The following is a 27504-nucleotide window of genomic DNA, read 5'->3' as shown; positions in this document are numbered from 1 at the left end:
AGATGATATAAATAGCTATAAAATGGCAACACTGTAAAGAAAAAGTAGAAAGCAGAGCTATGGAACCAGGTCAAGCACACATAGTGCAAAAGCATGTGATTAATAGTGAACATTAAAATGATTCTGCAAAATGTGGAAACGGTCAGTCACCTTGACACTCTGCACCTTGCTCAGCTCAATGGGGATGTCATCCAGCTCATCTTTCTGTAGGGAGGACAGATAGGTAGCATAAATGTGGTGCAGAAACAGTAAATTTCCCTCTGAAATGCCGTGGAGTCAAACTATAAAGGTGCATAAAAAGAAAAAACACAAGCAAAGTGCAAGTCCCTCAAAATTCACTTGGGTACAGTGTGTATAAATGCGCTTATACTGGCAATTACTAGTCACATAGACAAGATTAATGCTTAACTTAACAGGATAAATCTAACCTGTGAATCAATATCAGGACATGACACTGAAATAAATCAAATAAATAAAAATATCTTGAGAGAGAGAGCGATTACACTACATGCTAAAAGTTTTCTCCATGGGGGATCTTCTCAGTGTAACATATTTTTTGTTCATAGTCATTCAAATAAGCGCATAAACACTAATCTGGCCATGCTGAAAAGCTTTTTAAGCATATGAATGACTTCTTGTTGCAGCAGTGCCATGTGTGTTCTCTTTATTTCAGGAGAACAATACTGTTTCCTTGCATTGTTTCCCGCAAGTGTTACCTCAGAACAAACCATTTGCACAATGAACAATTACACATTATTGTTCTATTGTTTCTACTGAGCAGGAAATGAAATCCTGCAGCTCTGCAGCACATCATGTCTGTGTTTTACTAACTGTGGGAAGGTGTTGTGTGTGTATATTGCAGCAGAACCGTGTTGTCTTACCCCATAGGTAGTTATGTGGTTATAACCACATAACCAGAGCGAGCTGCAGGATGACCCAGACCAAGTGCCCACATCCTTTCTGTGCTGTGACTTTGTGTATTTGTATTGAAAAGTATTCATTTAGATACACAAATAATCACAGTTTTACCTCCTGGACAGCCGTGCGGAGGGTTGGTTCCTGCTCACCACAGATGTTTAATTGATTTTGGCTATACAGTGAAATGATTTTATATTATCTAGAAAGTCTGGCTGCACAGTGGCTCAGTGGTTAGGACCTGGGATCTTCCTGCATGGAGTTTGCATGTTCTCCCTGTGCATGTGTGGGTTTTCTCCAGGTACTCCGGCTTCCTCCCACAGTCCAAAAATATGCTGAGGTTAATTGGTGATTCTAAATGGTCCGTGGGTGTGAATGTGAGTGTGATTGTTTGTCTGTATATGTAGCCCTGTGATAGACTGGTGACGTGTCCAGGGTGTCCCCTGCCTTCACCCTAAGCCAGCTGGGACACACTCCAGCCCCCAATGACCCTAATGAGGATTAAGTGGTGTATAGATGATGAATGGATGGATAAATCCAATGCCATTAACTCATGTCTTACTATATCCTTAAAATAGGTTTAGTGTTGCTAATATTTTGTCCCTTCAGTGTAACTTATTCATTCGTTCAGTGCATCTGACAGTTTACATTTTAGGAGGGAATAATGCAAGTTAGAAGACTGGAGCCACAGAGAGATTGGCGTATTATTGTCTATATTCACTGAAGCAGCAAAAATAATTTGTCTTCATGTTATTGTAGTATGTAATTATATTTGTATGCTGACAAAAGGGAGTTTATTTTACAAGCTGGCAGTGAGTAGTGACTAGTACGGTTACACTTGGTTGCTGAACAAACAATTTATGTTCTGTCAAATCATGTTGTTTTTTCCATGATGTGCATGTTTGCTTTTTATGTCTCTTTTGCTCCGATATTCTGACAAATTTAACTTAAAAACACACGGCATGCTAGATTTTGGAGCAAGCTGCATTACAACTAAGTAACAGCTTACATTAACAAAAAAAAAACCCTTAAACATATTTACTGTAATGTATAACCTCATGCAAACAAGCTTCGAGTGTCTTAAAGCTGTGGTAGGCAGGAATTATTAGGCATTATTGGGCAAAAATTCCATTATAGCGTTTCATCATATTGTCAAGTGATCTAAGAGGAAACTTCATCTCCTCTTGGCTCAGTTTTTTAGTTATGGCTGTTCTACAAATGCAGATGCACATGTACATCCTTTTAGATGATGGAAAATGTGATTCAATAGAGAAGAGAAGAGTAGAGAATCCTGCAGCATTAGCATTGGCTGCCTGTACTGCAAACCAATCAGAAAAAGGGCAGACAGACATATCAAAAATAATCTGAAAACAATATTAGCAAACCGTGCTCATAGAACTGGTTTTATAACAGCTAACAAAAACATTCTGAGCTTGTTAATCTTCTTCTTTTTCCTGTATTATCCAAACGTGTTGTCGTTGTTTGTTAGGTTGTGAGGGTAGATTTAACATGCGAGTGGCTGATTATTGTCGTGGCTAATTTCATGTTTACGCTCATGTAAACTTGACATGGAACACATGTTGCACCCATCTGATAGGACAGCTTAGGTCAGAGAAGGAAAAGCTGCTGGATAAGATCTGTATTTGAATTGCTTTTTTGTTCTTTCCCCGTTTCAGATTTCTGCCTACTCCAGCTTTAACAGTGAAATAAGTGGACACTAATGGCTGCCTGGAAGGTTGGAAAGTGACGCACAGTAAATATGAGGCTCAAAAACACAAAACAGATTATATTTGTTGATACACATTTTGCCGCAGAAAAGACTCCAAAAGTTAACTGGGTATATACATACATTTGCTAATGCTTATATGTCTCAGCTATTGCACCATGAATGGAGTTCAGGCTCTATGAAAGAATGTAAATACACCAAATGCCCCCATTTATTGTCATATTCTCATGATCTTTCTCCATCTCTGGCTAATGTTCAGCATGAGGACTTGCCAAGCTGATGTCGAGACCTGCCTGTAGTTTGGCATCAGCCTTTGTCTGTTCACAATTAAGGAGAAAATGCAATATTCAGTGGAGGAAACACTGCAGGTCAATTATAACATACAATGTAAAGAAAAACCTTTTTTCAGTCATATTTCAATTACTAGTTAAATGCTCATGGAAATAACCGTCAAAGCTTCTTGATCATTCAGTATGAAGGAAAGAAAACATTTTTTGCCTTTTAATCTTACATCCCACTTGGGAGAAAAGTCTTTCACAACATACCAACCACCTCCAGAACGCGCTGGCAGAGATGGACTAAGCTCTGAAAACAAAGACAAAAAACCTCCCTAATCTGTGGCTGCTGTAAAACACCAGAATCCATTACCATCTGGATAGGAGCACAAAGACTATTGTTAGGATTTTAAAAAAGACAGAGAGACCTCAACTCTATTTCTGCATTTCAACCACTGAATATCCCCATGTTTCCAGATACTGCTCTATGAGGATGTGCCTTTTTATTTTAGCTTTGAGGAGCCAAGTCTGTTTAAACACCCAAAAGACACTCAATCTGCTGTCAGGTATAAAAATTAGTATAATTATGACAGTTTTTCTTGCGCAGATGACAGATGCTATAAACTACAATGAAAATATGGATGATCACAGCTGCAGTAAAACGTCTGAATAAATCAGATTCTCTCATGAATTGAGTCGATAGAAAATATCAGCTGGGAAAAAACAACTTGACCTCAACCTATTTTCTGCCGTGCTGCTTTTGCTCCATGTTTCTGATTAAGCACATTTTTCCTTTGTGCAATAAATTTGTCTTCAGTATCCTCCAGCATTTGTTCAACCTTACAGTAAATACAGGGAGATTGGAGGAAAATTTGTGTTGTTGCAGTCCTGAGGGAAAAACTCCTCTCTGTTGCTCAAATGAGAATATTCAGTCTTTCTGTTACTCACACATGGTGGACGAGGCTGTCCTCCTCCTCTGTGTTTGCTACTTGTGCGTAATTATATCTGCTTTGAGTTATAGTCGGGGAGAGTGACTCATGTTGTTGCAGCTCACACTCTGGCCTTGGGAGTCCCAGAGTCCTCACTGCTGCCAAGGTTCGCTATAGTTGGATTCACCAGATTGTCCTATGGGATAGCTGGGCTTATCATGAGATGGGACTTCCACTGTTTCATGCAGAGTTTCATCATTTTACAAATGACACGGAACAGGGATGTATTAATGACAATTTTCTGAGAGAGGACCATGACAATGTGTGTGTGTTTATCAGTGTGAGTGTGTGTTTTTGTGTGAGGATGCTTCATTTTCAGTGCTTACGTACTGATTTGCCTCTCCGGAAGAGTAGCTGATTTCCTGCCAAGGTGAAGTAACGGGTTTTCCAGCGTTTAATAAACTTCCAGCGGACCTGCTTTTCCTTGAGCTTCCCTTCGATTAGAGGTTGTCCCTCCTGGTTCACAACTAGAGACGCACATGGACAAAACAACAAAAAGAAAAATAAATAACAAGAAGGAGAAAATACATTTGTGTTTAATATTCTGACCCTCTTAGCGTTGATTCATGAAAATACAACACAAATTGTTAAAGACCCTTCAAAGACTGAGGAACCTGGCTACTGGCCCCTGGGTAGTTTGAGTTTGAGCCCCAGCCACTGGGGGGAGAACGTAAAACAAGGATTCTAAGAAGAACCAAAGATAAACTTAACAACTGTGCAACACCCATTGGTTTGTAGACTGAAGACTCAAGTTATGAATTTGGCCGTTGTTGTCTTTCTCTTTTGATACCAAGTATCAAAACCATTTTCAACTGAAAACTCAATGACACGACAATACAGCAGCGACTTGTCAATCACAAGGTAGCCCCGCCCTAAAACATGTCATGTTTAATAGTCTGTTATACTCTAAATGGAGCCATAATTTACAAAATAAACACACTGCTGTGTTCAAAAAGTTCTGAAACTAGTGACTGAGACCAAAAACTCATTAGGAAAATGACTAAAGTAATAAATCAAGAGGAAAGTTGATTTAAAGTTGGGTAATTTTCTCATCGCCTTCAATGCAGTTGAACTCCTTGTTGCAACCACTGGAGTCGCCCCCTGATGGACATTAGAAAGAATGCAGGTCTAAACTGGTACACTTCTCAGACCTGGAGGTTACAGCTATCAATTATATACTGTTTATAGGTTAAACATTTAGTACAGCAACATAGGGATGGGCCATTTTAGCCAATGATATCCTAGATAATCCTAAGGTTAATGTCCCCACAGCTTCCTCCAAACAAAGTGAGATTACAATGAACATTTTTGCATGTAAAGAACATCACAGCCACCCTGTTGATAAGCCTTACATCATCCATTTACTGTAAAACCAACCAGTCAAACACTGTCATACTTATTTTATATCTTAAAGTTCGGTTCTGTCTTTAATTTACTTTTATTTCCTTCCTTCCTTCCTCCTTTTATAACCCTGAAGCACTTTGAACTGCATTTGCATGAAACTCTGCTGCAGACAAATGTGAATTGATCCACTTCCAGTGAACATTTATGAGTTGTTCAGTTTATACTGACAAAAAGCATTTTGTCTTTCAGTTGTGTGTGATCAGACAGGGGAACCCCACATCGCTGGGTCTGGACTGGTCTTATTAGAAACACCCACATCAACTTCCTGGACTGAGCTAGACTGAGTACAGATTGTGTGTGTGTGTGTGTAGTATGCATCAGATAGTTTTTTGGTGTTACTAGATATGAGTGCTGTGCTAACCTAAATGACCAATGTCTTTAGTTTAACATGAAAGAGCGCCACAGAATCTATTTTTAATTAGATCATAGATACATTTTCTATCAATGTAATACTCCAGTAATCTACAAGAGTCCAGTAATCGTGTGTGACTGTGTCCTCTAAGCGTTTGGGAGATCGTGTTCCCATCCAAACCCCAGTGATGTTCTGGCATGTTCAGGTTTGGTGCCAATAATCAAACCAGAGCTTCAGATGCAGACAACCAAACAGAGCCACTCTTTGTATCCACGATGATGAGCAAAGCGGTGAAGAGATTACTGCAATCTAATGACGCTGCGTAGATGATTCACAGAGGTGGCCGACACCAAAGAAAACAAACCGCTAAAGTTCATCACAACCCCAAATCAGAAAAGAAAAAATGAGAGATGAAAGAGAAGCTGCTTTGCTGCTTTTCTGTTTCACATCTTTTTAAATCAAACAAGTTTTAGTTTCTTGACTGCCAATCAAACCGCATTTGGTAATTATAAAGACATTACATCAAGGCTTGGTAACTTTTAATGGCTATTTAATAGTATGTTTTGACATTTCATAGACAGATGATGAACTGATTAATCAAAAAACAGTGCATTAGTTTAAAACGGTAACAATATAACTTTAACCGCAGCAGACATTATTCAACACAACATAATAGAAACACTGTGCTCTGTGTTACTGTGGCGTAAACATCGATTCTGCTTCAGGTTAATGTATTGATGAGGGTGAAGTTTGATTATGTCTTGTATTTGTGTGGTTCCTTCTACATTTTATTGATGAATCACAGAGATGACAGGCATGTGAGTTAAACATTCTTTCCAACTTGTTCGTCTGTGTTGTGTGTGTGTCCTGCAGGAAAACCACAGATAAGACAGAAACGCTCCTTAAACGCACCTCTACTCCCTCACACCCATATACCAACTTGAGTGCATCACCTGACAAATATTTCTAGATTTTTTTAAACTTGTCTACTGCATATATCACCACACCTCTTCACTTTGCTTTGATGTAGACACCTGGAAAGTGATCTCTTGATTTGTTATCAGCCCCAGGCGTGTGCAGTAGTTCACAACCTTTTGTCGGGGACTCACTGACGTCAAAAGACAAAGGCAACAACACAAAACCCACACACACACTCCTACACACACACACACACACACACACACTCCTACACACACACACACACACACACACACACACACACACACACACACACATTAACTCTTAAGTAAATATTGAGGATGTCTGTGCAAGTAAAGGGCAGACACTTGTCTTCAAAACCAGATGGGTTTTGCCTGCATGGAATTGGATTTCAAACATGTGACAGGAGTCAAGTCTCCAACCCAAGTCATTACGAGAAAAAGCTGTTTGTCTAAACAAGCCTAATGTCACCCTCAGGTCCAAATATGAAAAGACCTACGTGCAGCATAACTGTATTTGTCAATCTGTTTTGGCGTTTATATTGTGAGGAGAACAGTGTGATGAATCCTTAACGACAGCTATGGATGTGAGAAGCAAAGCTGACAGTACACTCACTCACCCTTGTTAACTATCAATTATCGGAAAAAATGTGGCTGTTAACGAGTGGCCCGCCCCTCCGTGTTAAATGTCAAGTTTTCCTTTTGAGTAAATGAATTTCGTAACTGGAAAAAAATGTCAAGTCAGGAGGAAAACTGCCTCTTATGGCATGTCTAGATTTGCAAAGACATGTTTTAGAAAAGAGCAATGAACATTAAAGAGAGAGCAGACGGTTTTATTTGGATTGGTCTGACTGGAAAAGTGTAAGTTTGGATAAATGTGGTGTATTTATTACTGTGGCTGAGTTTAATATACATTATATGTTTACTAGGATCATTTCTGTGCATTTAATGCTGATCTTTTGGAGATAATACTTTGCTTCTTTTAAACATAAAACATGATTTAGCCAGTCCACTACATGGTTGTATTTGAGTATCTGTGTACAATTATTCCATATATAGTGCCCCAAAATAGTAATGTCCATTACCTATAACACATATGCACATTTAGGCTGCAGGTCCTCTTATGTCCTGGCTAACAATAATCTGCTTTACCACCACAAAATTCTAAATTTCCTATTGCAACTGTAAAGTCACAATTGATTCAGCTGTAACCAACAGTCGTGACAAAAATTCAAGAACTTTTCGGCTGGTCTGGGCTGAAATGCAGGCAGTGTTTACACTGGCAACATAGGAGAAAAGTATAGAAAGAAATTACAAACATAGCTAGTAAAGTATCTATGGTATGTAGAGCAGCATTTTTTTCCCCATATTAGTAACACCTGTGGACACTTCTCATTTGTGTAGATTTCACATTGTTTTTCAATTGTTGTTAAATAAAATTTCAAAGAAATTCAGAAAGAAAGTATTGTTAACAGAGTGAAGTTATGAAGTTATTTCAATGTGAAAAATGTTGGATTTAGGACTTTAAGGCTGTGACGAATTCTTTGCATGTATGTTTATTAGTTTGTTCTTTTTGTTGTGGGTGGTGTTTTCTAAGTAGGTGTGGAGCACAGAGACGTCCACTAACATGCAGAGTCAACAGACTAGACCGTCTGCTGAATGGAATCCATCTGGAGGTGGGGTGTTGTGTTGTTAGTGCAGCTCCTGTTTGACTGATAACAGGCAGCTATGCTTTTGTCTGACTCATTAACTGAGCATGTATATGTAGACCTGCCTTCCTCAGCTCCTTTGCACTATGACCAGAAGAAGGCATGAGTTGCTCCACGTGGACACCTTTATTATTAGTTCAGCAAGAATATGTCAATATAATAAGAATATTTTAATCTAAGAAGCACTTTGGTTTGGAGAAACTTGGAGAAAGTGTTTTTCTGATTTGTAATAATTATCATCGTTGCCAAACTCTGTTCTCTCAATTTCAAAACTGCTTCCAGGAAAAACCACAAAGAGTGACTCGTCAACTTTTACTAGAAGTTTGTTCACTTTGCTGCAAAGCTGTGCACCTACGTGTTTCATACCGCACCCTCTGTTTCTGCAATATTATTTAATAGTCTCATTGACGTCAAGATCTCCCTTTTTAGAGACCTGAGTGCAGAAAAAACATTCACAGTCAAACACACAAGAAGCACACGAGTCAGGTATAAAAGGAAGAACCAATATAAAATATGAGAATCTTGATGAGATCGGATGAAGCTATTAAGCCTCAAATTGGGATGAAACCTCAGCCTAATCCTGCTAAGGTTAGGGTGAACATATTGTAAGTATTACATGATGTACTCTAGCTAAGATTAACACAAGAGAGGAAATGTAAGATGGAAGGTTTGGCATGAGACATGAATAGATGAATATTATAAAATGATTAACCTTTCCAGTCATCAACGAGCTGTTGGCTTACATGTTTAATTAATTCTGCCTGATGATGTAGCCAGAATTTCTCACAGCACAGATAAGAAATGCTGTCTTTAAGTATTTCAGCACATTTGCTTAGCCTGTAAACACTATTTGTGCTAATGACACTCAGTTAAACTTTGGCACAGACTGATGCACATTTATCTTTAGCCAGGAAATGTCTGGAATTTGCAACATAACTCCTGGAGGTGTCTGTCTAGCACGTCTTCACTGATTAATGGTGGAATGATGGAACGTCTTACATGGGGGTTTCCATCATTGTCCTTCTTCCAGACAAGAGTAAATTTGTATCAATTAACACATAGAGCCATGATGAGAGAGTGAAGGTATATGTACAGATTTTTAAGTGTGTGTTTGCTTGTAAGTGGATTTAATAGTCTTTTTTTCCATGCTTCTGGTGGCTTCAGTCATCCTGTTTGGGAATTTTGGTGCTCTGGTGATGGCATGTTCTCACCATCCAAGTGAAAATACTCAACAAATCCCAGAAAGAGAAGACAGCGCACTTGTTGAAGCTGCATGCTTCACCCTGACATGTCCACACATACAGTTTGCGCACAAACACACTCGCTACTCTGCTCATTAACGCACACTTCAAAGACATTCCAGTGGTTAAACTCAACGGTGTATCATAAAGTATCGTGGAGGTGCAGTAACCACTGGCACACTTTGGCCTTCACAATGGAAAACACTTCACCTCTCCTTTACCATTAAAACATGAGACCATATGTATGCAACCTCAGGCCAACTCAGCGAGTTTTCATTAACGCACAGCGTAATAATGTCAAACGTTGGTTGGCAGCAGCTTGTAATATGAACAGTATGGTGAATATGTGAACTGTGCTACATTTATGTTCAAAATATGAAAAAAATGGGTCACCTAAAAGTGAAATCAAACTGGATTGAGACTGTGATTACCTTTGCTTCAGTGAGATGAGTCATCACTGTCATTTACTGTAACTTGACCTAATATCCTGGATGTAGGTGGATAGCTTTCAGCTGGACCACAAACGTCCCAGTGGATGGTTCTGAGCTTTTCTTATTCTGGCCCTCAGTACATATTGTGCTCTTGTTTTATGGCTATTTTCATTTCGGTGAAAGACATGTTCATATGTGTCACATTGCCATAAACCATTTGAATTTGTGAATAGCTTCATGTGCGTGAGCCACATGAATGTGAAGGCAGCTGAGGTCCAATATTTAATGGCACAGATTTAGAAATGATGATTTAAGCATTACAGGGTTGTACAGTTTGTAGTACTTTCTCTTTGTCTAAAGAGAGAACAACTTTCTTTCAACAGTTCTATAAAAGGTGCCTCCAAATTTATAGGGCTGGGCCCGAATATCCAAATATTCGCCCCCTCCCCATCGGACAATGTCGTGCTATCGGTATTCGTCTCGTGAATTCGCCCATGTGTCCGCCAGTCAGTTACCTGCAGTCCAGCCCAGTTCTGCCAAATGAATCCTGGTTGTAGGTGAGCCATTAATGTCTACACAGTTGGTGCTGAAAATGCAGAATTTTTAATTTTTAAGCTAAGATTTGGTCATGTTTTCAATCAGATCAGCATTGCACAGATGAGTAGTTCAAGGACAGTTTGAAAGCTGCAAATCTGGTTATTCTCTCTGTTTTTACAGTTCCTGGCTCTGATAAATGCTGTATTTTTGTAGATGTTTTTCAGATAACATGCCTTTCAAAATCACTGCCAGGTTTTGCGGTTAGGAGGGTTAAATGAGGAATTCTGTCTGTCACTTTCGAGCAGTTCAGGTAATTTCCTATAAAACCCCACTTGATGGCTCATAACATAAAATGCTGAACTCTGTAGAGGACAACAATGATATTACTGTTTCATTAAATATATTATGTTAATTATGGTGGTTCATGGTGGCCTAGGAAACCTAAATGTGTACCATATGGCTGGGTCTCTGCCTACATTTTCCATCAGCTTGCTATAAAAAAGCCACAAAAAGCAAAAATACTCACAAAATATTCTAATAAATGGTTTTAAAAGAATTTCATGTCAAAAGGTAGATGGGTATGCTAGGAAATTATAATGTGGCACCAAAGTCTCATATTTTTAGACTTGTCCTGCACAACAAACACTACAAGGGTATCATGCATTATGTTTTAGATTAAACTGAAGCCCCTTTTCCTTCAGGTTATGTAGCTGACAGATAAATAATGATCAGCTGCAGATAGAGTTTGTTTGATACACCGAGTTCATGTCAGAAGTCTGAAGTGTGACTGACACAAAAATGTCGGGCCTCAGGTGATAAAGGCCAAAAAGGGGTCACTTATTTAACACAGCAGGCTGTTTGAATATCATAAAGGACAAATATACAGCTGAGTGCACAAAAGCAACACACACACATACACACAACTGTAAAAAGCTCAAACTACCAAGTAACTTGAGTAACTCCGAGAGTCCTTATTTCTCCGACTGTGGCCTCTTTATTGCAAAAGAAAACATATCACACCTACTCAAGTGCACAAGGGTTTGATGGATTTATGAATTCACACACATGCAAAGTGTTTGATGCTCAGTTGACTTACAATGTGTTCATTTCCTGCGTCAAAAAAACTCTCATTGGCTAAAGCCGCACACAGCTGACGGTACTAGAGTGTGTGGGCTAGCTGGAATATAAACAGTGACGCAATGGGTGTGTTTTTCTAATAGGTTTGTTTAATGATAAGGACTTTAACTCTGCAGTTACAGATGGTGTGTCTTAGCTTGACTTTGGTGCAGACTTTTTGTACATTATACAGTGACCCTGTTGTGTGTGTTTCACCTGATTGTTGAGTGTTTCGTTTCTTAAATGTGTTTTATTGAGTGATGTGCAGGGTTAGCCAGATAGTTAAACACTAAAGTCACATTTGAGAACAAAGGTGCCAAACTGGTTTTGGTACTTTGGCAACAGGGTGATCATTTATGAATCTAACACAAATAGAATAAACACAACTTGCATAAAAGAGGTTTTAAAGATTTTCAGTTAAAATATGTGCAGATGTTTAACAACACATCCTCTCACTTAAATTTGGTGGTATCACGCCAGGTTTTATTTGCTTAGGTTTTATTATGCCTCTGAGAGTCCCCTTTTCAGTAACCGTGTTTACTAGAAATCAGTTCTAATGTGAATTGTCCACATGGAGGTCTCACCGTACACCAGACAGACAAGCAGAGCACCGGTAGGGCATCCAAGGCCAACAGGACACGAATGTTTTCCCAATCACATGTATCCACATGCACACACTCTCCCAATCACACACTCCCAGAGGGAAACTACCCCCTTCTAAATCCTCCTGTAATGAACAGAGGCCACATGAATCTGAAAGGTAATCATCCAGTCCTTGCAGTCATTCAGCTGCAGTGATTACATCGGTTTGTTCTGAGCTGCAGAATTGGAAGAATCGCGTTCACTTGGCTTTGGTACTGTTTGGATTGGGAAGTCTGACGAGTCTGTGTTTACTTCTGTGCATGTGTGTGTTAGCATTTGAAGAAAAGGGTGTTGATGACACAGTGACATGAAAGGCAGAGAAAATGAAAAACTGCAGAACCAGATTAATGACAGCTTCCATCTAGATGAACTGTGTAAGTATTAATTCCACTTAAATGGATGAAGATCATTCATTCAAATCAAGACACTCACTAAATCATCTTACATCTAGAAATTATCAATAAATTGTCAATTATAAGTGAATTTAACTATGCAGTGTTCTTCAAAACACCCACAGGGAGAGTAGCAACTATTTGGATGTTGGTTTTCAGGGGCAGTGTTGTCCTCAGATGGTTTTTTCTAATCATCTAAAGCTTGTTAAACAACTCATCTGGCACTATAATATACCCTACTGGTGATTTCCATACTTACTGTTTATCTATTTATAGGAGATTGTGCACATCACTCAACAATAAGTCAATGAAAACGTGCCTGGATTTACTCAACAGCTGTTTGTTTTACTTGCAGTCTGGACACAACTAAAAATGTGTGTGTCAGAGTAAATTTGAACAATAAAGACCATTACTGAGAGAGAAAAAAAAGATGAATTTTGTTTGAATTTAGATCTCTAACAGTCCCAGAGGATTATCTTGGTCTGCTGTGTTCCTAGCAGCAGAAATAAACACTGAAATAACAGACAAAACTTTGATCAGAAGTGACTGCAGAATAAAAAGTAAATGCAGAAAATAAGGCAACAGCTTTTAGTGGAATTAGGTTAAATCATGCTTTAATATTTACTCGTATGCCTGGGATAGTTCATTATCAACTCTGACATACAGTGTAGGAATAACTTTCTCCAACTGGTATAAAACTGTCAGTGACATTGGACCAGTTTGTTTTAATGTAAAGATCTTAAAACCTCTATGTTGTACTCAGGGTACAAATCCACACACATTTAAGTACATGCACATGGCACAGTGCAAGTAATATCATCAATATTTATAATTTGTGAAACTTGAATAATTAAAAGTATCCTGTAGAGTTGGTGACTGCTTGTAGAAGGAGGAATGTTTCTGAGAGCTTTTTTTTATTTATCTGTGTTTTCCTGCGTTGGCTCTGGATACATTTAGGGTTAAACTGGGATTTGTGAGGAGGGGGAGCTCTTCTCCAGTGAGGTCTTGGCTCACAGATCAGACTGCAGACAGCAGAAATATGGATGATTTCTTCAGTAAAAAAGTTCCAGGAAAATTGTGAACATTGTGTTCTGAACATGTGGATTTAAACAGAACAACAGTGACTCTATTTCTGGAAAAAAAAAAAAAAACATTGCCGTTGGATTTGTAAAATGTAATTTCTTAAACTAAAAACCTAAATCACATTCACCTCCTTTGTAGTAGATTTAATTTGAGCCATCTGACTGTGAAATTTCACTACATTCTAAATAGCCAAATAGCTTTTTGTTTTAATATTTTAATTTCTGTACCCTTTAGTAATTTGAGAAAAGCAACATCCATCCATCCATTATCTATACACCGCTTAATCCTCACTAGGGTCGCGGGGGTGGCTGGAGCCTATCCCAGCTGACTCGGGCGAAGGCAGGGGACACCCTAGACAGGTCACCAGTCTGTCGCAGGGCCACATACAAAGACAAACAAGCACTCTCACATTCACACCTACGGGCAATTTAGAATAATCAATTAACCTCAGCATATTTTTGGACTGTGGGAGGAAGCCGGAGTACCCGGAGAGAACCCACGCATGCACAGGGAGAACATGCAAACTCCATGCAGAAAGATCCCGGGAAAGCCGGGATGCGAACCAGGGACCTTCTTGCTGCAAGGCGAAAGTGCTAACCACTACGCCACTGTGCAGCCAGAAAAGCAACATTTAAATTAATTTCAAGAAAAATAAGAAGCACCGTGAAGTTTCAAAGGTAAATAATATAACATTCTAAATATACAGGCTATATTTATAATAGATAATAATGTTATTATTTGGATTTAATTCATAGTTTTGGCATCATTGACATTCCTACCAGATATTAAAATACACATATCTTTGTACTGATCTAACTAAAGCATCTGCTGTAACTTCTATGCTCAAGCTGAATGACTCTTGACCTATTACTGCTTTTACGAAGTAAAACTGGAACTTCAATGGAATAATCAGCTTTATACACTCAAGTTACATTGGAACTTTTGCTGAAAAGAAACAAAATGCTGGACTAATCTTGAACATTACAGTTTTATTCCCAATTATTTCACTGCAGAACCTGTAGATCTGCGCACAACAGTTCAAGTGTTTGCTAGTAGAAAAGCATTTAGGATATCAAGGCTACGTATGATCACAATGACACATAGGAAGGTGTAAATTAATGCAGTTACCACTGCTGTGCCACCTGTGAAAACTGTGCACAGCTACAGCCCTCAGTTTGGAGACAGGATGGATCCTGCAGCCGTGTGATGATAAAGATAAAGACCAAGAGAAGAAGGCAACATTCTACATTTGGCACAACTTCGAGTCTGACAGCAGATTTTAAGATTTGATTGTAAACTGGAAATGCTGTCAAACTAAAAGAGTTGAGCTTCTGTGAGCCTCAGGCCTGAATACATTATTACTGGCATCGTCATGTTATTCCATTACCTGACAGTTGTAGCAGCAAGAAATTTGCTCGCATAAAGACGAGGAACAGAAGATTTCTAACTGGGTGTAAAGAAAAATGGCTTGAAAATATCCCAAAAGTTGCCTTTGCAAACATGTTTGTGAAGCAGGACATGGTGGTGTCAAATTTTAAATGGTATATGAGTTGTGTTTCACTTATTTTGTTCTGATCATACAATATTTATATTGATTTATTATTTTTGATTTATTTAAACAAAGCTTTATATTGTTGAGATATTTAAATAACTGAAATTCACGATCCCTTTGATCATTAGATAAAGCTAGATTCTGCGGTGGTACCCATCACAGCCCTGATCTTCTCTACCTTCAAAGCAAATAAACACAAATGAACACACACTGAATGTATGCACTAAACTTTAACTGCATCCCACCTGCCTGTTTCCTTCCACCGACAAACAGCTTCCAACTCTGGCTTTAAGTTCCTGAGAATTACCTGCTGGCTTTTTATTAGCGGTCATCAAACATCAGAGCCTAGAAACTGGCCTTTACCTTTTCTTCCCTCCATATTTCTCCATCAGAACGCATCATCTGCCACAAACTGCCTTCTTTTTCTTCTTATATAACTAATAACTGCTTCCATGTGAGGCTGTCAGAGAAATACGTGCAGATTTAAAACCCAACATTTGCTCTCCTGCATGTTCTTAGCTGTCGCTCATCGATTTAAAGGCTCTGCATATTTACTGTCCTATCACTCAACTGATCACTTTGCGCTCTCAGGCTTCGTGACAGAGAAGACACAAGTGAGGAGGACGGATAGCAGGGGAGAGACACTTCACAGCATAAATCAAACCTACTGTATGTGGGGAAATCTGACTAGTGAGGAGCCACTGTGTCTGTGGAACAGGTGTATAAGAGTGTCTAGTGGAGTAGAACTGCAGAAAACACACACACACACACACACACACACACACACACACACACACACACACACACACACACACACACACACACACACACACACACACACACACACACACACACACACACACACACAGTGAACTAAATGCAGTTTAAATGTGGTCATTACTGTAACTCTGACTTCACCAGGAAAAATGTGCTCATTGAAGAAGGTCCAAAGTAAAGCAATCACAGCAGAGTCACGACGGCAGGGATTGACTGCTTACAGCGACCCTTCACAACACTCAAATCAGGCTGGCAGCTGTTTAATAAGACCTGCTCTTTGCTCCACTCTCCTTCACTGTTCTGGGAAAAGATTATTTCCCTTGAAGGCATTTCGAGTGAAATCATCCAACGGAGTTCCCCAGAGGAACCCAACTGTGCCCAAAGAAAGCTGGTGAGATGACAAGAAATGAGAAAGCAGTCTTTGAAAATCCCTCTTTACTTGTTCAATGATATGTTTAGAGAAGGAGACATTCAGCAGAAACCACAGGGGGATGAGAGAAAAAGTGTCATTTGTGTCATTTGATGGTTGTGGATATATGTACGAGAGCACATATGTACATTAAGTTGTTTTAAAAGGTCAATTTTCAGGTAATAAAAGCTCATCCCTTCATTCCTTCCATCCTTTCTGCATGGTTTTGTGTACGTGTTGGTACCTGTGGCTTTCTCAGGGTTGTTACACATGAAGCAGAGCCAACCTCCTTCTTCCTCACTGTAACCGAACAGGTCAAAGAAACGCACCTCCTCCAGCTGGATCTGAAGATTGTCCAGGTCCTGAAGACAAACGGAAAGAAACAGACAAAGACAGATGTAATCACTGTGCATCTGAAATATCAAAATGTTAGGAATGTCATGATTAGTAGCATTACATATCCACTCCCATAATACACATAATAGAGGTGTTTAAAAATGTAACCCAGAGTGGTTTTGTTGCCATTGTCCACTTGTGCACTGCTGGCTGCTGTTCCTCAGTTTTAGTTTTGTATGCAGCACACATACTCGTGACACCGTACAAGGAGGCATTTAAAGGGGTTTAAATAGTTGCAATGGGCTGTTTTTGATGTGTGGCATACTCTGGTGAGAAAAGGATGAGGTTTTATATATGAGTTTTATGCAGATTACAGTGATGCATTGGCACCACTCCTGATCCTGTGGACCACCTCAGGACATCCTTTCTGTCCCTATATTTACATAAAACACTGAAAAGAGAAGAAGCTGGACAGGTGTGCTGCAGAGCAAGTTCAACAAAGCCAAGCTTACTCCACAATAGCTGGCTTTACAGATCCTAAAAGCACAATAAGAGGTAAAGGGTGTCAACACTGTGGTTTCTTTGTTAACTCAGGTTTACTCCCATCAAAGAAGGTGTTTGATGCATTATCATCTTCTACTGCAAGTCAAGAGGAACCGCTTGCTATAATGAAGAGCAATGAAGAATATAAACTCTTTATTACTACAAAAAGCACTGTTACCGCAAATAAGCGAAAACAGGAATGATGGTAGAAAAGTGTTGATTGTTGTTTTAGCACTCAGCCACAAACATGGATGTTTCCCGCTAGAGTGGTTAAACCTTAAACTTCATACATTTAAACATGATAACCTCTAAAAGTGCATTGACACTGTTCCATAATAAAGAATACATAGAAATGACTTTAGTTTTTGGACAAATCACGGTAAAAATTAATGTTAAGGACTGAATATTCTCTGTAATAAATACCAAGAGAAAAATCTATTGTCTAATTTGTGCTCTATTAGCTGAAATATTAGCAATGTAAACAGTCCGCAGCAAATCAGAGACAAGCAAGAAAACTCATTACTAACATACTGCTCAGCAAATTTGTAGATAAGACATATTCCCTGAGCTGAGAATTTATGGAAAGAACTGACGGTTAAAGAATTTGTAAAAATGGGTGGTGCATCTTATAGCCGATTTTAATCCCAAACTCTGATTATAACCTCCTCATTATCATTGTGATCCAGCAGATTAGAAGAGAAACACTATTGTGACAGTGAAAACTCTGGCTTTAGGCTCAACATACTCACAGTACAGGCCTCGGATTTAAAAATCTGCACATACAAATGCAAAATCACACACACACACACACACACACACACACACACACACACACACACACACACACACACACACACACCAACAAGCGACCCTTAACTCCAAGAGGCAGCTACTTAAAAGCTTGACATTGTAGTCATGGACTGCTGCAGACTGACAAACATCAGTGTCCATGTGTGTGTGTGTGTGTGTGTGTGTGTGTGTGTGTGTGTGTGTGTGTGTGTGTGTGTGTGTGCGTCTCAGAACATAAAGCAATGGAAGGCTGGACCCCCATTAGAAGTCCCCACAGACTTCCTGCACATGGTAAGCGTTACATTTCGCTTTAAATACACACAAACGCACTTCAGTGACACTTAAACCCTTGAGATAATGCATATTTATCTTCTGCTGTTTTGGGGGGAAATAAGGAGATGATGGATTACAGTCATCAGTCTTCATGACAAAGAAACGGTATTTCTACTTTGTGTGTTTAGGCTGTATTTATGGCATCCATATCTCACCAAAAACAGAATCTCTGTGCATTTTTCTTCATATTGTGATTACTATTATGTGCTTTATGAGCTCACAGTTTAACCTACCATATACTCTCTGTTTCATCATTCATCTGCGCTACAGCTGTACTGAAACTTTTACACACTGAAAGGATCATCACTCTAATGAACCATTATAAAAGAGAGCAATATTTCTCACTATAACAACATCACAGGAAACCCCTAGAGGCGGCTGGATTTAAATGAATCTAACAAAAACAGTTAGCTGTAAAGCTGAGCGACTAGTGTGTCTGACCTTTTGACCTCTTCCCCTTCAGTCCCTAACACTAATGAGTGAGGATGTAAACGTGAAAGCTGTTTTTTATGGACAAATTCCCATTTGGATCAGACTCAAACCCTCATTTGAACACGCACACTTAGTACTGGTCATTAACAAGGGCAAATGTGACAGAAAGAGTGGCAGTGCATTTAGATTCATTCATACATCAGAGCTTTTTTTGTGTTTGTACAACTGAAATAACTGAGGCGAAAGGGCTTCGCCTGAGGATACAGATAAACCAGGACCATGTGTTTCTGAGAGAGACGGGCCATCTGTGGGTTTACATGGACATTAATAGTCTCTAAGGGTGCAGGGGACGGAGGAGTCTTCAGGATGTTGCAAGAGAGACAAATCCTGATTATGACGAGTGGAAAATCAATACAGAGAAAGTGTGACAAAGAAAGGTGATTGCAGGGAAGACAGTGAAGGAAAGAAGCAAAAGAGAACATAAAACACCCATAAATGGTGACATTAATTCCTTAATTCGATTAAATCTGTGCTATGCTATTAATATTTACTTATACTTTATTATATTTCAGGCAAAATACTACAATATTTAAAGCAACAATTACTTTGCACCTTAGAGTGCAGTACTGCTGATGACCACTAGATGCTGGCTGCAAAAATTCCTGACTAATCAAAGTCATTCTTCTGAAAACGCATCATCACTTCTCGAGAAATACGAAGGTAATAATCTTTCCAGTAAATCATTATGATCTCAATCGCTCAATTCTTTGGTAAAATGTGCTGGTGGTATTGTTATTAAATTGGTTTTAGGTGCAGAGGGCTTAATTTGCTTACCTGCTGCTCTCCTCAGCTCCTGAACTCGTCCTGTCTCTCACTTTCAGAGCTTCTATTTATAGAATACACAGATTTTTTCAAGAGACCTGAAGTCCTACTGTGTTTACGGTTGAGCAGCTGCACTAACAACATCCTCACGGATCGCTCCCAGTAAGGAAGCGACCGAAACAGCGACTCTGGGCTTCAAACTGGCTCCAATGTAAATCAAGGGGTGACATCTCACTACGTTGATCTCTATATACAATGAATGGTATAGATTATTTACTGGTCACATACTTAATGGAGAATTCAACCAGTTCAACATATAAAGATCAGTGAGAAGTGAAGTAAAAGGTCTTATGAGGCTTGTAGAGATAGCTGAGAAATATCTCAGGTTTGAGACAAAAAAATATACAACAGAAAACCTGCCTTGTAAAAAGAAGCCCTTATCAAGCACAGAAAGTTACTATTAAGTTAGATTATGAGAAAAAATGATTCAGAGGTCTTAGGGGTGACTCATATTAGTGGCTATAAATAAAAATATTTGAGCCTTTGCTTTTCTTAATTTGCCTCTGACTTTGTAGAAGTTTCACAATAAATTGTTAGACTTTCCCCTTTAAAACTGGCTTTGCCTTGACAGTATAAAGCCCTAAAAGGCTACATACCGACTGATGCATCATTGTTAAAAATCGGATATTGTAATACATAGCAATGAAAAATGTATAGGCTCCACTTCTCTGTAAAATCAGAACGTTTATTTTGAAAAAGTGGAATTCACTGATAAGACTCCTGCACCTCCACTTTAGGTTTTGCGTGCAGGACTTTCACTTCTCAGCAGGAATTTTCCCCTGTTGGTACTAAACGTTTATCACTGAATGGTAATAAAATAAAATAAACAGCACTAATGACATTGCTGCGCCTTGAGGCCGACGAACTGGAATACCTCCTGACAGTTTCTCACTGAATCATTTTGTGATCATCACTTTGGCTCATCCTGGCTTTCAGAAACAATGACAATTCAGCTCCTGGCTAAACGAAAAGCCAAAGTAATTAACATAGCTTTAGCATTGTTTACCGATTACAAAGCAAAGCTGTAAAAAGCGACAAAAAAAAAGAGAAAAGGCAGAAGCGGAAAGACGATAAAAGACTAAGTGTGAGTCAGAGGTTGAGCAACAATGTGTAAGAGTGAACACTGAGGCCAAATGTGCTGCATGGCACACTGAGAAATGAATCACTGATATTGAGGGAAATGAGTAAGATGGTCCACATTTGCTGACTGAGTCGATTACCGGAAACCCCTTAAACTACACTGTGTGAGTATGTATCGCAGCAAATGTAAATGATCTGTAGATGGTTGGAATGAACTTTAAGGTTACTGTGTTTGGAGACACAGATCTGTAACCTGGCAACAGCCTGATGTGGACAAACACAAGCCCACATTTGATTCATCGGGACCAGAAAGGTGGATTCAATAAGGAGCGATGGAGGAACAATGGCTGGATTATATGAGGCTGAATGTAATCTGTCTATCCTCATGTAACCCCCTCCACCCTTCCAGTGCGCCCCCTTCCTCTTTCTGAAACTCTCCTCCTCCTCTGTCCATCACTGTTTTCACATCAGAATTATAATTTGATCAGGATGTGAGATAGTAAATACACAAGACTGGTGACAACTGCAGGCAGGACACAACTGCAACAATGAGCAGATGTAGTGAATCTGCAAAAGATGCCCTGAAATTAGGAGGTTTTCTTTATCTAAACCAACTGCTTACTAAGTAGCATCACTTCTTTTTTATTCTACATTTGGAAAAAATTTTAAATTTTCCAAAAACTTAAAATGTGGAAAACAGCTGAGTTTAAGCAGCGTCCGACTAAATTTGTGACATGTGAATCCAGTTGTTTGGGTTGTACAAGTTCATTTGAAACTGCTGAGGAAAAGAGAGGCGAGTAGTGGGGGAGAGACAGTGGGAGGGTGAGGCAGGAAGAGGAGGAGAGGGGGGAGTGTAAGTGAGGAGAAAGGTGAGTGGATGAGAAGTGGGAATGTTGGGAGAGAGAGAGAGGAGGAGAGACAGATGAAAGCAATAAACAAGGAACAGATTTTATTTGTCTCTGAGGACATTCATCTTTAGGTCTGTCTGGGCATAAATATAAGACCACAGTAGAGGTCCTGACATTAAAAGGCGTTTCAAACGGGCACAGACAGAGCTATCAACTCCCCTCTTTCTCTCTTTTTGTCTCTAAACATCTTTATCTAATCGTAGCTGCAGCTCTGTCTTTAGCTTTATCTCTCAGTGCTCTGCCTTCCTCCCTCCACCAAACTTTATCTGCAGCACACTTGTATCAACAAACACTCTCACTCTCTGCAAACCCAGAAAAAAAGGTGAAACAATACTTGTAATGCTTGTATCTCCCTTCTCAGGCTTCCACTTTACTCAGTCTCACATCACATCTGTGTCCCGATTTTTCCTCTTTCTCTTCCTCTGTAAATATTACTCCACTATATCCACTTACTTTATTCTACGTTACATCTCTTCTTTTATATTACATTCCCACTCTCCCTCCACGTCTTTCCACAATGTAACTTTTTCTCTTTGGTAATCACCACTCTTTCATCATTTTGTCACCAAACTTTTTCTTTAATTCCTTTCCTTGCTCCTCATTTTATGATTTCATTTTATTTCAACTGTATTTCATCATGACCACATGCACACGTGGACAAAATTGTTGGTACCCCTCGGTTAATGAAAGAAAAACCCACAATGGTCAGAAATGTTTCATGAGTTTATTTTTTAAAATAATTTTGTTAAACCACAGTTCAAAAGCAGTGTCTGAACTTCATTGGTTAATTTCCATAGAATTTTTATTTATTATTACTTTTGTCACATTCAAATTATTTCTGTGTCCATTGTGTGTTTTTCTTTCATTAACCGAGGGGTACCAACAATTTTGTCCACGTGTATGACCATCTTCCCTCCATACACTGCAAAAAACAAGAAAGTTTTAACCGCATTATATATAATTTACATATTTCTGTGTATGTATGTATGTATAAGATACTTGGCATTATTTGGAATAACTAACGTTTTGTTACATTAAAGAAAGAAACAAACAAAAGAAACCTAATCAAGTATGAATTTACCCATTAACCCTTAAAAATAGGCAAAAACAGTCATTGCCTACATTAAAAATATACATGTATAAATATTTTTATTCATAATTATTTTTACAGATATTGGCCATTATTTTGAAAAAAAATCATGTTTAGTAAGGATTGAAAAAGTAGCTGTTATAACTGTTATTTCAATAGATTTTTTTGATGTTTTGTTAAATTACACATAATATCTAGTTAAATCAAATAAAAAATGCTACTTTACATGTTTGCTGTAAAAAAAAGTCCAAATTTACCATGTGACCATAAAACTACAATTTAAATCCACAAAAAATACAATTATTTTACAATTATTTATCATTTTTGTCACTGCTTTTACAGTTTTCAAACGCTACAGTATTCCACCTTTTTTCAAATTTTTAAATTTTTTTCGACAGTGTACATACCTTTTTTCTGTCTCTTCTGTCCTTATTCCTCCATTTGTTTGATCATTCAATCTGCCTTTAATTATTCCAAACATTACACGCCTGTAACCTTCCAGCTCAATACAAACAAGCCCAATCATTGATTTCTCATCTCTTATCAGCCATAATTCATTAATTTTTCATTTTCCCTCCATCTGTCTACACCTTTATCATGCCCTTTCCATTTTAGCTGCTTTTCATTCCACCTTTCCTCTCCTGTCGGTAGGTTTTAACACTTCTCTCTCCTTTTTATGCTTCATTTTTTCATTTTTTATGCTTTGCCCACTCTCTTTATATTGCCTTTTTCTTTGCATATTCAGTCACTACTTCACTTTCCTCCCTCATATTTATCTTCATTTCTCTTATCTTCATGCTAATGAATAGTGTGATGGCACAGCTCTCCATTTTTGTATGACTCATTTATTTTTATTTGTATCTTTTACCTCTTAGACTTCTCTCAAACATTTTTTAAACAATTTCCATCCTATAAAACCGTTACTTTTTCTGACTACTGCATCTTTCTCAGCCTTTTCCTCCTTTATTTCCTCACATCCAACCTATACATCCCCACCTTTCTGTCATTTATGCACCCCTTACCTCCCTCCTTCCCTCTCATTTTCACTCACACCAGCTTCCTATTATCTCTGTGTCATAAAACCACTAAACTGACTTGTCAGAAGACGAACATAAGCCCTCTTAAATCAGTGAAGCCTCATAAAGCCCCGTAGTCTCCTTTTAAATCTCCCTGTCGGTACAGATGTAATTGGTAACCTTTTCTGTCTCATTTACGGAGCAGCTTTCCTCCCTTCACATCTCCTCTCTTGTTGTCAGCTCCATGTGTTTCTGATTGGCTGACAGTGACAGGAGTGGAGCTGTAGGTCTGATGGAAAAGGAAAGAAAGCAAAGAGGAAATGCGCTGCATACGGATGGAGAGAGAGGTTGTGACCTTCTTCCTCCCCCTCTCCTGGTAAATCTCATCTTCTTTTCACTGCGACTACATTTCTCTTAAAGCAAAAACAGGCATTAAAGGTCTATCATTCTGTGTGCTTGGCAGAGCCGTTGGATTGCTATCAGTGCCAAAACTGAAGCTGTTAAATTGAGCGTATATCAGCCAAGAAGTTTAAAATAAAACACAGTCTTTAAGTTCTGCTATGGTATTTTGCAGCGGTGAGCAAACAAAGGTTTTTGCCCCTGTCTGCATGAGCTTCACAGGAAGTCCATTTTACTGTGAGGGCTGCGATGTTGACATTGAGTTGTGGTCTGCAATAACAATAATTTATGCTGATAGTTTTGTTGGATATTTTGTACCATTTTATTTTTGGAAAATTGCTGCACATAAAATAAATGCTTGATGAAGGAAAATGGTCTCGTGAATGAAGATTGACTTCAACACTTCCATCTTTCATCGTTCTTTTTGGCACATGATGGCAATACAGGCGGTTTTTCCATCAAATCTGTGCATAAAGATATATTTACTCAAAACTGTATTCATCTTGCAGCACACAATCGGGCCTTGTTCACAACTGGCATTAACATCTGCCCTGATGATCCAATTTTGATGAGAGGTGTGAATGCATCCAAAATGCAGTGAAGACTCACTGAGATGAGGCCACAGTGGAGGTAGTCTGGACCGCATATGACCACATTATGTTAGCGTTGTCCGCATGAAAATGTCTTTGACCACGCTGAAGGACCGCCAACATTTAATTATAATTACCGCCAACTAATTATTTCCTAATTATTTCCTAACGACCATTTAGCTTGTCATATTACGAAGGGGACAGCACCCACACCCACGCACTTAGAAAAACAACACACACACATTCACACACACGGGACAGTCAGGTTTTCTGTGTGACTCAGTCTTTCACACAGACATGATACAGATGAGGAGTCTGGCTGAGTGTAGGTCTTATATACAATAATGTCCATTTGGTGCATTTCATATCTAAACAAAGTGGATGTTGACACTTTTCTATCTTTGGGTTTCTCATTTCTTCTTTTTTTTTTCTTTAAACACAACCTATGACTTCATCCTCTCTGCTGGAGACAGATAGCTTTTACGAGGAAGCAGCTTGAGCGTGCGCACACACACACACACACACACACACACGCGCGCACACACACACACACACACACACACACACACACACACACACACACACACACACACACACACGCACACACACACACACACACACACACACACACACACACACACACACACACACACACACACACACACACACACACACACACACACACACACTAAGGTCCAGTACCTTCCTGTGTGGGGTGGTGTGCTGTGTCATGGCCATAGAAAAGCTGTGAGCTCCTTTAAGCTGCGTCTTCTCCCAAAGGGAAGCCAGTCTTTGGACACACTCATCGCTGGTGCACAGAGCGACGCTGGACTTACTCTGGTCAGAAGAGAGAGAAAATAAATCAGCAGGAGATCAAAAATCACTACAACATATTCAAAACAGAGATATGGTTGGGATAAGGACAGTGGAGAAATGTGGGCAAGAAGGAGAAAAAAAAAAACATCTGGCCAACAATGATAGCCTTGTTAGCAACAGATTGAACCACTTTTTACATTCCAGGACAGTCTTCAGCTATAAATCTCTGTAAGCATTCTCAAATGCAACGATGCATGTTTTAGAATAGACAGATTGTAAGCTTGCAGTTTCAGGTTTTACTTCCAAATGCAAAGAAATCAACGCTGTCAAAAAGACACTTAAGCTAGATAACTTGGAATCACTAAAACAAAGCACACCAGTGATTTCCAATCAGCCTAACTGCATTAAAATAATGTACAAAAATCATCCAAACATCACATAGATACCTCAACATTATTCACAGGACCTCATAATATTGGTGAGATAAAAATATATTACATTTATCTACATAAATTCCACACATTTTTGTAATATGGTAACCTGTGGCTTATTTTGAGGCACCTCTGTGTGTTTGGAAGATTTTTGTACATTGGTTTTCATTCTCCCTTTGCTTATGTATTTTCAATTGTGGGCACCCATGACATTTTCTATAATACATATTTTTTTGCTGTTCCGTATTTCCATGATTATATGATGGAATGTGGTGATTTTCTATATGGTAAGCTGTTCCATTTAGAGGCACAATCATGGGTTTGCAAAAACAGTGAAAGTATGACAGTGTTACTCTGAGAATATTATTAGTATAAAGATGATGTCACGTAAATTGATTTTGTCCATATTAGGGTATATATTAATGTAGTTTCTGTTTTTTGCTATGCTGTGTGTAGATTTTAAAGTCTAGGATGTGCCTTCTGATTGCTTCAATACAGAGGCTGATGGACAGATCACACGATGACTCAAAATCCCTGATTGACCCTCAGTTATACCTGACGAATGTCTAATGACAGAACGGACACAGAATGGGAGTTCACTCTTTGCTTACACTCATGTTCATTTCTTAAAACAAACTATTGTCACGCATAAGTATGTGGCACAATAATGCCTTGTTTGATGGTTGTAGATGTTTTGTACTTCACAGCTGGATATTTGGGAGCACCTGTAGATGCAGCAGCATGATGTGGATCCAAAGATGAGGTTGTCGGCTGGTCAGGTTGAAGCAGGACTTGGCGTACAGACAGTAGTGGCCCTTCAACGGACAAGAGAACGACAGCTTGGCCACACAGCCTCGATGTGAATCTGTCACACACAGACACGCAAAAGGGTGAAAATGACTAAATTATCAATGTTTAGCAGAGTTCTTTGCATGTGTTTCTCTATCTCTTGCACATATGGACTTGAGTAACCTTATGAACACATTTGCAGGGTGATTCATAGAACGCAAGGACACTGTGTCTCGTAATCGTCAGACAATGTCTTCTCTTCAAGCCACTGCCTCCCACGGACTTCTACCTCCGAGCCAAAATGAGGAAACCAGCAAAAGGGGCAAAATAATTCTGTAAAATGAAATGTTCTTTTCCTTAGCTGCATGACAAGCACGTAAAAATTAATTCTGCAAAACAATTGGGTCGGATTTCAATGGTAACAAAGCTTCTTTCTTTAAACTGGGCACTCGCTCAGAAAAAAAAGAATTATACAACAGCTGCGGTGGATGTCTGCTACAATATTTACTGGCAAAATCCAACCATTATGCATAAGATGACTGGTACACTTTTGGTGCTTATCACAAGCTGTTGGTGCTCTTA

At 38.9% G+C, this 27504-nt stretch overlaps 1 protein-coding gene across 3 annotated transcripts in view; it reads right to left on the bottom strand.

The window, feature by feature from the left end:
• Positions 1-27504, bottom strand: part of veph1 (ventricular zone expressed PH domain-containing 1) — a 96292-nt gene that overhangs the window by 5445 nt on the left and 63343 nt on the right. For all 3 annotated transcript variants that reach the window (XM_055012189.1, XM_055012190.1, XM_055012191.1), the window contains 5 exons: positions 26859-26998; positions 25589-25723; positions 16733-16850; positions 4236-4372; positions 151-204 (listed from right to left, as the gene is read on the bottom strand). In XM_055012189.1, coding sequence (XP_054868164.1) covers positions 151-204; positions 4236-4372; positions 16733-16850; positions 25589-25723; positions 26859-26998 — 584 coding nt within the window. The remainder of the gene's footprint in view (positions 1-150; positions 205-4235; positions 4373-16732; positions 16851-25588; positions 25724-26858; positions 26999-27504) is intronic.

This window comes from Amphiprion ocellaris, chromosome 7 (genome assembly GCF_022539595.1).
Source record: "Amphiprion ocellaris isolate individual 3 ecotype Okinawa chromosome 7, ASM2253959v1, whole genome shotgun sequence".
NCBI classification, from domain to species: domain Eukaryota; kingdom Metazoa; phylum Chordata; class Actinopteri; family Pomacentridae; genus Amphiprion; species Amphiprion ocellaris.
This window is presented reverse-complemented; position numbering and strand designations above follow the sequence as displayed.